The sequence below is a fragment of the Rhinatrema bivittatum genome, chromosome 1 (assembly GCF_901001135.1).
Source record: "Rhinatrema bivittatum chromosome 1, aRhiBiv1.1, whole genome shotgun sequence".
NCBI lineage: Eukaryota > Metazoa > Chordata > Amphibia > Gymnophiona > Rhinatrematidae > Rhinatrema > Rhinatrema bivittatum.
In genome coordinates, this window is record NC_042615.1 from 571,679,756 (window position 1) to 571,698,069 (window position 18,314).

General features: G+C 44.8%; 1 protein-coding gene across 1 annotated transcript in view; it reads right to left on the reverse strand.

The window, feature by feature from the left end:
* ZNF367 (zinc finger protein 367) overlaps positions 1–16,327 on the reverse strand; it is a 66,323-nt gene extending 49,996 nt beyond the window's left edge. The window contains exon 1 of the mRNA XM_029617755.1: positions 15,465–16,327. Within this exon, the coding sequence (XP_029473615.1) occupies positions 15,465–15,866 (402 nt within the window). The 5' untranslated portion in view covers positions 15,867–16,327. The remainder of the gene's footprint in view (positions 1–15,464) is intronic.
* Positions 16,328–18,314: the final 1,987 nt, after the last annotated feature.

The window sequence follows — 18,314 nt, forward strand, 5'->3', positions numbered from 1 at the left end:
GTCCATATCATGACTGCATCTATTTCCTCTGAAACATGTTGACTTCTGGCTCCACCCTGATGATTGATGTAAGCCACTTGTCGCATTTGTGACATTATCCGGACCACCTGAGCCTCTAGACATTCAGTGAATGGAAAACATACCAGCCGTACCGCCCATGCTTCCAATCGGTTGATGCTCCACTGCCGTTCCTCGGCATTCCAGCAACCTTGCACCATCAACTCCTGACAGTGAACCCCCAACCCAGGAGGCAGACATCCCTCATGAACACTAACCGATCCAGTGTCTCCAAGGAAACATCCTTCCTGAGTTGACTCACCTGCAACCACTACTGTAATTGGACGCTTACCTCCAATGATATGAGAAGCATCACTGTTTAGTCCAGAGGGAAAGCAATGTGCATTGAAAAGATCACATATGCGCCCTCGCCCAGGGAACAACCTCCAATGTGACTGCCATCAAACCTAGGACCTGAAGATAAGACCACACTGTCAGGTGAGCAGTTCTTCTCAGAGTTTGAACTTGAACAATCAACTTTTGAATTTGATTCTCTGGCAGAAACACTCTGACCTGCTTCGTATTAAAGTGAACGCCGAGATACTTCAGCATCTAAGAAGGCTGTAAACTGCACTTGGCCAAGTTCACCACCCAGCCTAGGTCCTGCAATAAAGAGACCACCTTATGAAAGGCCCAGTGACTTTCTGCCACTCACTCTTGGCCCAAATCAACCAGTTATCCAGACATGGGTGAACTAGGATGCCATCCTTGCGCAAGGTTGCCACTACTACCACCATGACCGTGGCCAGCCCGAAAGGCAAAACCTGAAACTGGTAATGACATCACAGAATGGCAAATCTTAGGAACTGTCAATATTCCTGGCGAATGGGAATATGCAGTTATGCCTCCATCAAATCCAGAGACGCGAGTTATTCCTCTGATTGTACTGCCATTATTATGGAGTGTAGTCTTCATTCAGAAAAATAACTATTGACTCCGTTGAGATCCAAGACGGGTCGAAAGGACCCCTCTTTCTTGGTTACGACAAAATAGATGGAATATTGGCCAGTCTTTTGGTGCGATTCAGGAACAGGCATTACCGCTTTCAGGTCCAAAAGTCTTCTCAGAGTAGTTTCCACTGCTACCCTCTTCTGAGGGGAGTTGCACAGAGAGATCATAAAGGCATACAGAGGAATGCGAAGAAATTCTAGAGGATAGCCATCCCGAATCACTTCAGAATCTCTCTCCTGTACCAGCAGGTGAGTCCACAAAATTTCATTGGGAAGATAGAGTGGCTCCACTCCCGGAGCCCACACTCTTCCGAGGCCTTCTGGGACGAAAGGACTGAGATCTACCGAAGGGACGGGGTCTTTGAGAGGAAGCTCCCCTATAAGGACGAAACCACCTGAAATCTTGAGAGCAACCCCTTGCCCAAAAAGGCCATGAAGCTGGCTTCTTATCCTCCTGCAAAAGAAGGACCTATGCTTCTCCCCATCTATTTGCCTTCTTCTCCAAATCACTGCCAAACAAAGAGAACCCTTGAAGAGCCGTTTGGTGAGACTAGACTTAGAAATAGTGTCTGCCGCCCAATTGCACAGCCACAGCTGATGTCTAGCTGCTATTATGGAAGCAACCCCTCTGGCGGCAGCACGAACAAGGTCACAGTCCGCATCAGTTAAGAAGGCTGCCCCCAGTTCTATTACTGCTCTTCCATCTGAAACAGTTCCCCCAGACTCCTGAGAGAGACGCAGAGTAGCTTGAGCCACCAGGGAACAACAAGAAGCAATTTGCAAGTTCATTGTCATGGCCTCAAAGGCTTGCTTAAGGATAGCTTCAATCCTTCTATCCCAAGTATCCTTTAGAGCTGCCCCTCTTCCACAGGAATGCTGCTTCACTTAATGACTAAACACACCAATGCATCCACCTTTGGGAACTGCAACTGATCTCTTGCCTGTGAATCCACCTTTAAAGTTTGCTCCTGGTACACTCCATTTAAGGCCAATTAATTATTGAATCACATCCAGGAGGTGAAAAATATGAAACCTTGTGTAGGGTGACCAATACTGGGTGGTTCTTCTGAACACCTGAAGAGTCACTCCCAGCCATCCCAAGCGTCTTCAGAGTCTGAGAAATCAAACCTGGCAACTCATCCCTATGAAAGAAACGGAGAAAAGTACTATGTGGCTGTAAATCCAGGGAATTTCCTTTTCCTTAAGAGGGGAGCAACCCAAATCATCATCAGTATCATCTTGATCCATATCCACATGAACATCGCCAGAGATTGTTGCACCACAGCGTTTGCACATGGTGGCGGACAAAGGGGGACTCCGAGCATATGATCATGATTTAGAAAGCATTACCATCTCTGCAGAAAGGTCTGTAGTCCCTGGAAAGATTCCACCCAGGAAAAGAAGGATGGGTCCATACCAGGCTCCATATGTCCAAGCCTGACATCCTGTGAGTGAGACTCTGTCGAAGACATATCTGTCAGTGGGTCAACCAAAGAAAGGACCAATAAAACAGGAGGGTAGGTTGTCTAAGAAAGCCGTTTAGGCAATACTGTGGATTAGACACCAAGGAATGTCCAAGTTAGATCTTTATTTAACTCAACCAAAGAAAGGGACATACTTATCACCTCCAGCCCCACTCCCCTCAGACCGAAGGGTTGGACAAGCGTTGGCAAAATCAGTAGGGGGCAAATCACCTCTACCATCCAGGCAGTGCTAACACAGGCTCACACAAAGCTCTGGATGTATTGCCTTTATATGGCATGCAAAACAAATAGCTAAGCGCATAGACTTCTTTGATGCCAGCGCCATGGCTACTCAGCCAGGTACATGATTTAGATACATGCACAGCTAAGCACACAATAAGCACTCAGCTACGCACTTAACTGTGCATGCCGTTCTTCAAGCTTGCACACCAACAGGCCCGCTTAAGTACGTGCACAACAGAAGGTGCACATGTGCACGCTGATATCACACACACAAAAAGGCATGAAGGAACCACAGAGACCTACCATGCAACCCGAGAAAAGAAGCCTGGAAGCAGGGCCTAGCCCAAAAGGACTGTACAACATACCAATTCTGTGCTGCATCCACACCTTACTAACTCCACAGAATCGTGAGTTGGAACGCCGAACACCAAGGCCGAGAAGACGGATCTGGTAAGATCCACACCAGAAAAATGCTACCGGATTGAAGGCTCTCAACTGAAAGAAGGACCCAAAGGCATCACCTCAGGAGGCAAGAGGTGCCACCCAGTCATCTCGTTTTTTTTGTTTTTTTTTAAAGAGGCAATCCCCAGTAGGGAAATGCATGTCCACCATCTGCTGGAGATGGAGAACACTGGCGGGCTGATGACAGTGGCAGGGCTATATATCCATGATGTCAGCTTTTACTGTCTCCATCTGCTGGTAGATTGCATTACCCACTTGTGGGGAAAATTAGGAATCCGGGATGTGGAAGAAGAAAAGGAAGTAGATTCCAGGATCTGTGCAGAAGGGAGAGGTAGGAAGGAAGGAAAAGAGGTTCCAGGATCTGGTGGATAGAATCCAAGATCAAAGGAGGGAAGATTTTAATTGCACTGGGTGGGGAGAGCAGGGTGGTATTCCTACCATGTTCTGGTCCTGCTCTTCCTTGCATCCCCTCTCTAACATGACATACTGTCATGGATCTTGCTAAGGAGTTAGCAATCTGTTATATATAGGCTGCTGGCAAGTCCCATAGAAAGAGAAGGTAGCTATCTATATAATACTTATGTAAGCGGTGTTAATGGTTGGTAGTGGTTGGCTCCCACAGAATGATAGTAGTGTAAGGAATGACCACTTGAAGGAAATGGTGAATCCCTTGGCCGATGGCAGATGACAGCGCCCCCAGGAGGAGATCCTGAGAGGAACCACCGGCTAGGCTAGAATATGAAATAAACACAAATAGTTCTTTATTAGGCTGGTGGCAATAGTGAGTCGATGTGTCCGGCAGGGCTGAAGTCCTTCTGATACTGGAATATAATCTCTGGGTCGATGAGCTATAGAGAGAGAGACTAGAAGTTGTGAGTAGACAGGGTATACTGGATACAAGATGGTACACTCACAACAGTAGATGTCTGCAATGGTCTCTATGCCACAGAGAGTCTTCAGAATATTCAGGAACAGGAGCCGTAGGCGAGCACTGGTTCCTATAGCCAGTCTGTAATAAGAACTCACAATAGCTGTATATGAAATGGCTTCTAGAGTATAAGAGTTTCTGTAAAGGATTCTAGGAACATGGGCCCTTGTGGAGCAAGTACCAGTTCCTATCTGCAATCTTGCCAATATAACTCTCGATCTCCGTACCTGCGATAATGTCTTGGATGAAAGGGAGTCTTCAGAGCTATAGGAATGTAGGCCCTCGTGGAGCGAGTACCGATTCCTATCTACAATAGAACTCACTGTGTTCACGTCTGCGATCGCTTCCAGGCAATGAGGAGTCTTGCGAGTATTCAGGGATGTAGGCCCTCGAGGAGCGAGTACCGGATCCCGTCTTGGCAATCTGAAATCAAGACGAGAGAGCGGAGCCCCCGTGGACCGGGTATTCCTGGTAAGTTTGAAAAGGCCGAGCAGTGGAGAAGGATTCCCCTCGCTGACTCGGATCGTTGTTGCAAGTATCGTGGACTGCCGAAGCAAGTCCTGTTGGAGTTCCTTGCTAACTTGTTAGAGGTTAGCAAACAAAGACCTTTTAAAGTGAAGATGGATGACGTCACTACGGGGGGATGCCCCTGAGGTTCGCGCCCTTGCTGGTACAAGTCTGGAAAGCGTGCGTGTCCTTATGTCATCAGGAACATGGCAGATCCATAGCGACATGCCAGCCCGGGGACACCGGGACCAAGAGGCAGGGAGAAGCCGCGGCTGCAACTGTCCGTCAGAGCCGAAAGGAGTCGCTCCCAAGGTAGAGAGGGTGGAGCGAGGGGTGAGAAGAGGCACGAACGCAACACATACCCCCACACACTTGGAAATTATATACTCTGTCTCACACATACGAACACTGCCCCCTACCCTTGTTTCTCTCTCTCTCTCACACACAGATGTATGCCCCCCAGCTGATCCTCCTCATCCTCCAGCCTTTCTTCCCACCCTCCAAATGATCTCTACTCAGACCCTCCTAATCTCCCCAAAGGGATTCCCCTTTGTTCTGTCTGTTACAAGTTCTCCTGTTCCCTGCATACTGCCTGGAGGGGAGAGGCTAGATGAGGAAACAAAGGGCTGTTCTCTGCCAAGTGAGATTCAGCACAGCTGAAAGGCAGCAAACCTTCAGATAGCCCGCTATCCCCCAGATTTCTGCTGTCTTAGGCACCGGCCTAGTGTGCCTATTGACAAATCCAGGTTTGTATGAGGACTGCCATCCTGCTTGTCCTTGGGGGAACAAAAAGTTTTCCCTTTTCTTCATGTCCATCTTTTAGCCACCAATTATCCACGGTGTTTATCCCACACGCTTTTGAATTCCATTACTGTTCTTGTCTTCTGTTTGATCATTTCACACATCCACCACACTTTCCATGAAAAAATATTTCCCAGTGTTGTTTAGGCATTTTCCCCCAGCTCTCTTTCCAGTGGAAAAGGTTTGATTTATATGCATCATTAATATAATGTATGTATTTAAAAGTTTGTACCATCTCTCCTCTGTCTCTCTTCTCCAGGGTATACATATTCAGGTCCTTCAGTCTCATCTTGTATGGCTTTTGATGCAGACCCCACTTTTCTCTGGACCACTTCCACCCCATTTCTATCCTTTTTGAGATACAGACTCCAGACCCGAGCACAGTACTCCAGGTTCAGACTCAAAGATCTGTACAAGAGCATTATTACCTCCTTTATCCTGCTGGTTATACCTCTCTCTCTGTGCAGCCCAGCATCCCTCTGGCCTTAGCCACCATCTTGTCACATTGCTTTGCTGTCTTCAGATCACCAGACACTGTCACCCCAAAGTCTAGTTCCACCTACACACTTTCCCTCTGTAAACAGGTATCTAGTTCATCCCCATCAGTATTCTTGCCAACCAACAACAGTCCTTCTCCAAGGTCTCCTTTAATGAAGAAAGCTGAAATAGTTAATTTTTTTATATTGCTTCATCTTTCTCCACATACTGTTCCTTATCTCCTTTCAGTCTTACAGTACCACCACTGGCCTTTCTCCTTTTTGATATATCTAAAAAGTGTTGACACCTCACTTTAACTCAGTGGTGATCCTCTCTAACAGTTGAGATTTTGCTATCCTGGATTTCTCTCCATCTCTTTCAGCTTCTCCAGTTATTCTTCCCTGTGTTCCTCTTTTTGAGTTTCTTTGTACTTTTTGCTTGCTGATCCTTTAGCCTTTATTTTTTTCAGCCACCTTCTTGGAGAATCGCATCAACTTTCTTTTTCCTTTTATTTACTTTTCTTACATAAAGATTTATTACTGTTATAGTTCTTTTCAGTTTAGTCCACTGTTGTTCCACTTCCCCCATCTTCTCCCAGCCGTCTAATTCCTTTTCAAGATACATTCCCGTTTTACCAAAGTCCATATTTTTTAAATCTAAGACCTTGATCTTCATGTGCCTTCTCTCCATGTGTGTTATACCAGTTCATACCATCTGAGGATCTTTGGTGCGCAGGTGGGCACCTACCTAGACATTAGAGATACGGTCTCAGTTTGCAAATACCAGGTCCAGTATTACTTCTCCCTTGTGGATTCCATCACCATTTGTCTAAGCAGAGTCCCTTGAAAAGCATTCACAATGTCTCTACTTCTTGCAGATTCTGCAGAAGGGATACTCCAATCCACATTCAGCAGATTAAAATCACTGACAAGCAACATCTCACCTTTACTTCTCACCTTTCAGATGTCTTCAGCCAGATATAAATCCAGTTCCTCATTTTAAGTCAGAGATCTGTAGACTACACCAGTGTAGATGTGCCAACTCACAATGTTTCCTTCTTTTCCCAAATACCCTGTATTTCAAGTGCTTGGATATTGTTCATAACCAAAAATGAACAGTGTACTAGTTAGAAAATTAATGTAACACCCAAAACGCCAAACAAATTTTGTAAGACCCTCTATTCACGGGTAGACATTCCATGAGAAACGAGTTGTACACATGATATGTCTACCCGTGAATAGAGGGTCTTACAAAAATGTGTTTGGCGTTTTGGGTGTTACATTAATTTTCTAACTAGTACACTGTTCATTTTTGGTTGTTGACATTGGTGTGTACTAGAGTACACCAGTTGGTGTGTGTGGGTTTTGTTGTGTGATGGATATTGTTCATGACATAGAAAAAAAGAGCAAGTCTCCAGTTGAAAACAAAAAGAAGAAAAGAAAAAATGTTTTCTCCTGACTGGTACCCAACCATTTTTAAATATCTTTCAACCCTAATGGGGGACTCCAATACTTGTAAATATGACCTTATAAAGTTTTCAGTAAAATTACAAGCTGTCAACTGAATGTTTAAAAAAAAAATAAGTACCACAAAATTAGTGAAACTTATCTATTCCAGATAATCAAGGAATGAGAAGAAAGCATAGTTGGCTCCCGCACTATATACTGCGCATGCTTTAACCTTTGTTTTGAGGGCACATTCATGAAGGATAAAAGTTTTATTGGCCTTGCTTAAACCCTTAGTATGTACATTAACATAACAAAAACAAATTATTGGCTGAAAGGTCCTCTGATGAACCCAAACAACTCTGCCTACTCACTCACAGGCAGATGCAAAGAGGTGCATTCATTTTATCAGCAGTAAAGCACATATTTTGTGGGCCTTAAACCTTACTGCAAATGCAGCAAGGAGTTTTATTTTATTTATATTTATATTCTGCTTTTCGCACTTTTTTCAGCACTTCAAAGTGGATTACATTCAGGTACTGTAGGTATTTCCCTAACCCCAGAGGGCTTACAATCTAACAGGCCGATACAGTACAGTAAGGGGCGGAAAACGCACGTCCAACCCGCGGCACCTAATAGCGCCCTCAACATGCAAATGCATGTTGAGGGCGCTATTAGGTATGCTCGCGGGATACAGAAAGTAAAATGTGCAGCCAAGCCGCACATTTTACTTTAAGAAATTAGCACCATCCCAAAAGGTAGGTGCTAGTTTCTGCCGGCACCGGGAAAGTGCACAGAAAAGCAGTAAAAACTGCTTTTCTGTGCACCCTCTGACTTAATATCATGGCGATATTAAGTCGGAGGTCCCGACGAGTAAAAAAAATGAAAAAAAAAAATTTTAAATGGGCCGGCGGCTGTCGGGCCGAAAACCGGACTCTCAATTTTGCCGGCGTCCAGTTTCTGAACCCGTGGCTGTCAGCGGGCTCGAGAACCAACGCCAGAAAAATTGAGTATCGGCTGTCAAACCCGCTGACAGCCGCCGCTCCGGGTCAAAAGGAGGCACTAGGGACGCGCTAGTGTCCCTAGCGCCTCCTTTTGCCCATTTCTACCGCACCACCTAATTTAAATACAGAATCGCGCGCACAGGCCTGTGTAGGATAAACATGTTCTTGTTAAACAGGTTGTGCAGCTCAGCTTTCTGGCTCCCTGTCAGGAATAAGGCGGTCTGATCAATCGCCTACATGCCAGAGACAGGATGAGTCCGAGTGGGCAGTAGCAACTGTTGACACATAACATGGGGGGATAGTGATCAATCATTTCTCTCTCGCACGCACACTTGTTTACGGCACAGTATAAAAGAGCAGGACTTTCCAGCGTCCGGCGGGAGTAGGAGATATTGCCTCTATAGATGTATAGAGTGCTGGACACTGAAAACCCCCTTCTCGCCTTTGCTGACCTGACGACTCCTCGATACAAGGCTGATGACATGAAGGGTGCTGGATGGCATATGCAATCATGTGGTATGTAAATAACTTTCTGTAAATAACGTATATTACCATGATGTCACATTAATAAATGATGTCATAAATAGTGTGTCAGAGTACCTTACTCTCTCATTCCCAACAGCCTGTAAGTTTGTACCTGAGGTAATGGAGGGTAAAGTGACTTGCCCAAAGTCACAAGGAGTGACAGCAGGACTTGAAGCCTGGTCTCCTGGTTCGTGGCTCACTGCTCTAACCACTAGGCTACTCCTCCACTCAGAGTTTATGCCCACAAAATGTGCATTCTAAAATGGAAGTACTGTTTAGTGCCCTTGCATGAAATCCCAAGCAAATGAGGGCATTAAGCAGTACTGCCTAATGCAGAGACATGTGCTGACCAAATGCAGTCTTAGCACTGGAAACAACTCCATCTCTGACTCAGGAGTTTAAGTTTCCAGTGCTACTATGCTGGCATTTAAAACCATCTAAAATGGAAAAAAAATAAAAATAAAAAAAAATGAAGTCTCAACTTATCAGGCTTACCTCCGCCACTTAGCCAGATAAATATGGACTTATCTGTCTAAGTGGTGGCCCCTGCCACTTAAAAGGATAAAATTATACTTACCTGGATAAACAGTGGCAGCAGCAGCTAACAGGACTGCTTTGGCCTGGAACGCCCCTACCCGCTTCCCGAGTTAAAAGTGTGTGTTCAGCCTGTGACAAACATTTTACATTCGATGTGCTTTTCGTTTTAACTCCCAATGCATTTGCTTAACATTAACTTACTGCATCAGGCATTAAAAAATTGAATTTAAGTGTTAACATTGTGCACTGGTTTTCTGCGCACAATTTGTTAGCACGCAGATTATTGCATCGGCCTGGAGGACTGCCATTACCCTCTGGATGTCTCGAGTTTGAATTCTGTCATAGTTAAGGCCAGGTACCTCCCCCAGCAGCTAGCAGACAATGCTATCCATTCAACACCTTCTCAGTAAAGTAGTATTTACTCTGAATGTCCCTCCTTCCAAATGTTTTGCTCTAACTCCTTCTACGGATTTATTTTAAATTGTATTTCACTGAAGATTACTAGCTTAAATTTCCCTACACTGGCTCCCTGTGACATTCCGGATTTAAATATCAACTTCAGAACTTTATATTAAACTACACACACTTCTCTTCTCATATAAAGTGGCTTGCAAAAATATTTATTTATTTATTTAAGAATTTTTTATATACCGGGGCACGTTAAAAACATCACCTTGGTTCACAGTGTAACGTAACGTAGCAACAGGCTTTACAAAAATTTAGAATAGATAAGGATAAACATTAGAAAAAAAAAAAAAAAAAGGTTCTTTAACTATTCACAAGTTGAATTTCTGTTCATTATTCAGATGAAGACTCTTGAGTAGAGGAGAAAAGGTTCTTTAACTATTCACAAGGTGATAGGGAAGAGGGCGGGTAAGGAGAGGTGACTCTTAAGGAGGTTGAAGGAAAATAGGTTCTCTAATTATTCACAAGGTGGCAGGTAAGTAGGCGGATATGGGGGGGTAGGGGGAGGATGGGGAATAGGGAAGTGGGAGGGGGTGGGGTTGAGGTGGTTGGGGTTGATGGGGGGTCAAGGTTGTAAGGTTCATTAGAGGGGTGTCCGTAGAGGGGGGGGGGCGTGAGGGTCGGGTATGTAACTTAGGGCGTGGATGGTTAGTCGGGGTATGCTAGTTTGAAGAGCCAGGTTTTGAGATTCTGTTTGAATTTTTTATGGCAAGGTTCCTGGCGTAGGTGGGGTGGCATTTTGTTCCAGTGGGACGTGCCTGCTATAATGAATGATCTTTCTCTGATCGTGGCATGTTTGATGACTTTGGGGGAGGGTGTCAGGAGTTTGGCTTGGTGCTGTTTTCTAGTTGGTCTGGTTGTGCTGTGGAAGTGGAGATGTTCAGGGAACCAGTGCATGTTTTGGTTGTGAATGGCTTTGTGTATGAGTGTGAGGGATTTATAGATTATCCTGGAGGATACTGGGAGCCAGTGTAGGGATTTAAGGACTGGGGTGATGTGGTCGTGACGGTGAGTATTTGTGAGAATGCGGGCGGCAGCATTCTGTAGGAGCTGTAACGGTATTCAATCGTCCCTAAAATTCAGATATGTAGATTACAAATGACACTTACACAGATTGTTCCAGATGTTCAAAGCCACAATTATTTTTCTGCATTTTTTGAAAAAATAAAATTAAACTCTGAAAAATGCTGCCTGCTTAAGTATTTAACCCCTTCAGACTAGTACTTGGTAGAACCACCTTTTGCTGCAATAAATAGCTTTACGTTTGTTGGAGTAAATTTCTACCAGCTTTGCACATTGTTTGGGAGTGATTTTTGCCCATTCTTCCTAACAGATTTGCTCCAGGTTGGTTGAATGAAGCTTATGGACTGCAATTTTCAAATAGTGCCACAGATTCTTGATTGGACTGAGATCTGGACTTTGACTTGGGCCATTGTCGAACATTTACCTTTTTGTTGTTCAGCCACTCCCGTGTTGCTCTGGCCTTATGCATTGGATCAATGTCCTGCTGAAAAGTGAACTTTCTCCGTTTTTGTCTTTTAGCAAACCAAAGTAGGTTGTCTTGCAGTATCTCCCTGTATATTGCACCATCCATCTGTACTTCAATTTTAAGATACCTAGTTCCTGCTGAGGAAAAGCATCCCCACATGATGCTGCCACCCCCTCCCCAACATGATATTGTTGAGAAATGGGCAATGTTGGGGTTGGACCACACATAGCATTTTGAATTTCGGCCAAAAAGCTCCACTTTTGTTTCATCTGACCACAAAACTTTATCCCAGATTTTAGCAGGGTCACTCTGATGCTTTCTGGCTAACTCCCAGACATGCTTTGATGTGGTTTTTCTTCAGTAATGGCTTCTTTCTATCCACTCTCCCATGCAGGCCAGTTGTACACAGAGCTTTTGATATGGTTGACTGATATACCTCCTCTCCAGTCTCAAACATTGAATTCTGTAGCTCCTTCAAAGTGATTGCTGGCCTCTCTGTGGCTTCCCTCACAAGTCTCCTTCTTGCTCTGACCCTGAGTTTTGAGGGATGGCCTTCTCTAGGCAGTGTCTGGGTGGTATGCAGCTTTCATTTCCTCACAATTGATCCAACAGTGCTCACTGGGATATCCAAGCACTTGAATATTCTTTTGTAGCCTTTTCCTATCTTGTGCAGGTCTATAACTTTATCTTTAATTTGCTTAGAATGCTCTTTGGTCTTCAATTTCACAGCTTTCCTTCAAATTAGTAGTCTGACCAATGGTACTGGAATTAAGGGGGCGTCTTTTATTCAGAAAAGCTGACCTATTTTAAATGATTCACAAGTTGAGGCCAATTATAAACTGTTAGAGCAATATCTTTCATTTGTGTAAACTTGGAGCTTCCGCAGCACAGGGTTGAATACTTATGCAAGCAGCATTTTTTCTGTTTTTAATTTTATTTCACAAAAAATGCATAGAAATAATGAATTGTGACTTTTAAAATTTACTTTGAGCTTACTTGTGATAAATATACTGTCTGGAACAATCTGTGTGTAATTTACATAAATCTGCTGACTTTTAGGGGGGGTGACATCAAATACTTTTGCAAGCTACTGTATATTCAGATATCTGCTACTGTGAAAGAAACCATCATAAGTTGTTTTTTGTTTTTACCTGAGAAGCTGTCTTTACCAGTGATACTAAAGTTGTCTAGAATCTTGTTACAGTTTTTGCACAAAAATGTTTTAAAAAGAAACTAATAGAGACTAATTATATGAAAACACAGCAAACATTAACTGGTGTTTCTCAGGTAAAACAATATGCCTAATAGCTTTGCAGGCAAGAAATATGCCTTTTGTCTCTTTCACAGCAGCAGATATTTGAAAATATTTGAATATAGATGTGAAGAGTTTTGTGTATTGACTATGGAGCTTCTAGTTTTGGACTTTGTTGATTACATTTGTGATATCTGAACTACTACATAACGATTCCTCCATCTGGATAAGTACTGCACTCCAAATTTATAAACTATCAATATCAATCTTCAAATAAGAACCTGCAGGAAATGCCCACCCCTAAACTGGCAAGACTGGACATTACCAGAAATGGAGTTCTCTCCAGCGCAGGACATAGCCTCTGGAATTTCTTGCCAGATACTGTATGAAACATTTCTGACAAACTTTACAAAAAGCCTAAACCTGCCTTATTTAAAATGGCATTCTAATGAAGGTTTTCTCTCTAATCGGCATGCAAAACCTTAGACCTTATGGGTTCCTTGAATTGTATATATACTTCATTACTCCAATGCTTAAATTTTTTTTGTCTTGTTTTATGTTATTTTAATTTGATGTATACTTTGATATGTAAACCACCTTGGGCATTCTTTAATAAAGGGGCCGGTGTAATAAGATGTGCTGAAGCTGCCATGGGTTTGTACTCTTGTTTTCCGCGCAAAACCCTAATCGGGTATGTAATAAGGGTTTTGTGCGCAGGAAAAAAGCGTGTATGAACTCACTTACAGACCTGTGCTTTTTCCTGCAAGAATGCATGCTAATAGCATAGCATGCAAAGGAGGCGATTAGCTAATCATGGGCAATGCAGGGAGCCCCACTAATGCAGGGTTTTTTACCACCATGGTCAGGGCATGAGTTAAGTATCAGCACCCGAGCGTCCTGAAAACCACCTAGCTGAGCACCTATCTCTGCATCTGAGTGGCCAGCTTAGCTAGGCGCTTTTCTGGGCACCTGATTGTATAGATTCGCGACCAAGTGCCTAGCTCATCGCCTGAGCAGCAACATTTGCTAGGCGCCTTTCTGGACGCCAAAGTGTCCATATTCGCTCCTAGCTGAGTGCCTATATCAGGTGAGCACCTCTCTGGATGCTTGGGTGCTATCTCACTGCTATGCCAGTGTGAATTAGCATCCATGAAAATAATTTTTCATGTTTTCTGCAGCACAGTTAATTGAAATATTAAAATTACTTTCCAGGGTCATACTTTCACTTAAAAGGGGACCCCGTTCACTTGCTCGCTTTTATGTGCAGATTAATCGGCACGGATTTTGAGCACGGATACAGCTGCTTATTACATAGGCCCTTAGCATGCTTAGGTACGCACATTCCTCTGTATGTGCGCGGATTTCTGCGTGCATATCATTTATTTTATTTTTATTTAGGTTTTTTTATATACCGGCATTCGTGAAAAAAATCACATCATGCTGGTTTACATTCGAACAGGGTGTGCAAAACAGTACAAAACTGAAATTAGTGCAGAGGAGTTGCAGCTACATTGAAACATCGGTACTGGAACTGGGACAAGAGAAAATACAGTAGAAAGTTAACTCATAAATTAATAATTATTTATAGAACCGGAGTGGCTACATTCTTTGAATAGGTGGTTGTGATTCAGATGTGCTCTGGGAAGGCTTGTTTGAAAAGCCAAGTTTCCAATCTTTTTCTGAAAGTTGGCAGGCAAGGCTCCTGGCAAAGGTTAGTGGGGATGGAGTTCCAGAGTGATGGTCCGGATGTAATAAAAAATTGATGTAATAAAAAAATTACATAATTTTTTTTTTTTTACATCCCACAGAAGCAGTATCTTCAGTCACATGTGGTGACGAAAACCCGCACTCATAAGACCCACGGCAAAACAGGTGGTAGTTATTACATCTGCCCCATAGTGTGGTATATAAGCCTTTTAAAATAAAATAAGTATTTGAATAGTAACCAATATCTTATATGTGAGTCACGCTGCTTATTTTACAAAATGTGTTTAATATTTCCACACAAGTTTAAAAAATACACCAAAATGAAAATGTTGTGGTGATGTTCAAAGCGAAATAAACAACCTTGCCAACTCAACCAAGTATCAGTTTCCGAGAATGGCATTTAGGGGTCGGAATGCAACCTGCTGCAAATGTTTACCCCATCGCCAGCACTCAAGCCACTTTTTTCCCTCCGAGGGATGCTCTCTACTGCGCTTAAAACGACTTTAAAGTTAAATTATTTTTTTTGTTATTCAAGAGACATTGGAGGTACAGTACCATATTGCAAAGTGACAACCAACGTACAGAACAAAAGGAAGAATACAATAAAACCAGACTTCTTGTACCCTCCAGTTCATTTATTTTATAGAGGGTTATCACAAGGCGTCGGACGCTCCTCATTCTCCAGAATCAAGCAAGCAAGCGCGCGCGCACCCTCCCTCTGCTCCCGCCTAGTCACTACGCAGACGCACACCGCAGCCACGCCTCCCCACCGCTCCGCTTAGTAACACCTGCCTTCCTCGACACGCGCGGGCGCGCGGCCGCTACCTCAGCGATCAGCTGACGGCCGGAAGTGATTTCATTTTAAAATCCATTCATTGCGGGAAAACTAAACTAAAGGGGGGGGGGCGGCAAAGCAGCAGGGCGGAGGAACAACATCGTAAAAGAGCGGGTGGGTATTAAAAACAAAAAAGTAATCTTCCCGCCAGAGAAATCCATATAAAAAAAAAAAACCAAACAAAAAAACACTGGAAGTTCTCCGGTCTTCGAGGCGAAACCGTACCACAACTATAGACAGGCACAAACGTAATATGAACATGTCATAACAACACATTCCAAGATAAGCTGTGACATCGCGGCCGCTACTCTCCTCACCTTATAGGCGGCGTTGTCCGGGCTCCCGGTGGGGTCTTCGTGCAGGCCGGATCCCGGTGCTGTGCTCCCCGAGCCTCCGGCCGCACAGGATTGCGGGGAAGGGGTGGTGGCAGAGGCGCCACCGGCTGATGGGGAGAAGGCGGCGGCAGCAGCTGTATCCCCGGCGCGCGTGGGACCCGGGCTCAGCGTCACGTTGTGCGCGTTTTCCCCCCAACGCCAGGGGTACACCATGAAGTCGCTAAAGCCCGGGCTGGTGGGTGCCAGTGGCGGCTCCGGCCGCCGGGGCTTGATTGGGGTAGTGGTCTTGATGACGGAGACCAGCACACGCTTCGGAGAATCGTGGCAAAAGATCACTTGCTGCTGTTGTTGCTGCTGTAAGGGCGGTGGGTGGTTTTCAGCCATAATTTTCTTGTTTCTCTCTCTTCCCTGGAAGATTATTTTAAAAAAAGGACCCACGATCACGACTGACGGGAGCTGCTCTCCTGCTACCGCAGGCAGCGTCTGCGGCCTTCTCAGTGGATTCCTCTCTTCAGGTCGCTAGCGGGAGAAACCGCTGCAGCTGCAAAGAGGCAGTCCCCGATCCCTACAGGGGATTCCCAACCGACCACACCGATCTGCCTGTTGCTAAGGCAGCGGCGACAACGCCAGACTCCTCACTTCTCTTTGACTGGTCTCTGATTCTCGTATCCTGCAACCGGGTACCCAAATGCAAGAGCTAGAAAAAGCGAAAAAAAAGCGTCTCCCTTTTTTTCCCGCGTTACATTTCGCGCCCGGGAAGAACGAATCAGCGCCGCACTGACTGACAGAGTGTGAGCGCTACAAGATTGACACTTTCTCTAACCAATCAGAGAAAAGAGGATGTGAAAATGTATGAAAAACACAAATCCCGGCTAGCGCGTGTAGGGGAAAAGGCGGGGCTATATCGGCGGCTCCTCGACTGTTATTGGAAGATCCAGATCGTCTATGTCCCAGACAGGATTTGAAGAACTAGCGGAGCAAAACGCTCACAGTGCGGCCCGCCAACGTCAAAATTACAGCAGGACTTTTTTTTTTAAGGCGGACTCTGGGGCGATTGGACAACGAGTAGACAAGGGCGGGGACATAGATACGGTTTGACGGGCGAATCATTGCCGCTTAGTTGACTAGCGGGGACGCGCGCGTGCAAGTGGGGCGTGGCAGGTGATTTCCCCGCCTAATTTTAGAAGACTAGATCAAAGGTCTTTCCCGCGCGCATGATAACGTCTGTTTTTTCTCATGGGTGTGACGTGCTCTATTTAAAGGGATCAGGTAGCACATGGGTTGTTTTTTTGTTTGCACTTTTTGCATGTTTATCTAGGTGGCTCTCCCGGAATTGAAACTGCTAGAGCTGCCAAGGGGGAGGTTTTTAGCATATGCAAAGATGCTATGGGTTGTCCGATCCACTGATTAAGATTTTTCAGACAGTGTGTTTAGAGTATAAATCGGGGCCGCTCCCCGAACCATGGGAGACAGCATTTTCTTTGTCATAGGACCGTCAACACAGTTATACTATGTTGAACAATTTGTGGAATATATCACTCCTTCCTAGCTAGCTCCCTTTCTCCTGTTGTCTCGGTTTCCTCTTTCTGCCTGTGCGTGGTTTGGGGTTCTGTTATCTTCTCTCCATATACACTTTCTCAGACCCAATGCTGAAAGGTGCATTTTTGCCTGCACTTGAGTACACATTTTCTGTGTGTAAAACTTGCCCATGCAGCAAGGAGTTTTGCGTCCCTAAATGGGAGTACTGCTTAGCACTCCCTCATAGAAATCCCATTCAAGTGAGGGTATTAAACAGTACTCCTGATTAGTGTGTGCAAAGCCCGAACCTTTCGGTTCCCGCAGGAAATATCATATTTCCTGCAGTTCGGGCCTTTGAAATTCGGGGGGGGGGGGACCCGAATTTCAGGTTAGTGTGCATTAACTCCCCATTAGTGCGCACTAACATTTTTACCTTAGCATGCACTAATGGGAGTTAGCGGGCACCAACCCGAAAACGAATTTTTCCCGAAATTTCAGAAAAATTTAGTTCTGGTTTTGGGGTCCCCGAACCAGGACGAATGCACATCCCTACCAATTGCTTTTGTCCAGTGCACCTTTTTAGCACTGGAAACAACTCCTGGGTCAGAGCTGGAGTTAAGATTCCAGTGCTACTAAAAAAGAAATTGAAAAGAATAAAGGTTTAAAAAGAAAAAAAATAGGAACACACTGGATAAGTGCCAACAGCTGCCGACACGTAACTGGATAAGTACTGATTTAACTAGCTATCTGGCAGTAGTGGCAAACCATGCAAGATAGCCTGATAAATCAGTATTTAGCCAGCTAAGTGGTTAGGATGGCTGATGCTACTTACCCAAATAATGGCCTGTCAAGGATACTTACCTCCCCAAGTTAAAATGTATGTTCGGCCTGTGCCAAACGCACATTTTAAAATTTAGGTGCATTTTTTAGCTCCCAATGCATTTGCATAGCATTAGCTTATTGCATTGGGAGTGTTAGGATTCATGGGTTTCATGGACCCTTGGCCTGAGGTGGAAGTTGATGCTACCTGAGGGGTAGACCCCACAGGTCCTCACCGTCAGGAGGTGAGGTCAGCTGCAGCAGGGACACGACTATAGTTCAGTAAAGACGTCCTGCATCACTGCCAAGTGATTGCAGGTACCTGCACTGAGAAATACTGTGAGGCACCCTGAGGAGCGGGACGGAGAGGCACAGTTAAAAGGAGTCACAGTACTTAGGCAGGACTGATGATACGATGTACCAGAGAAGGAAGCTCCAAGGCAGAGGTGCGCTGGGCAGGACCCGAGGAGCAGGGAGCGCGGAGGCAGGGTCTCT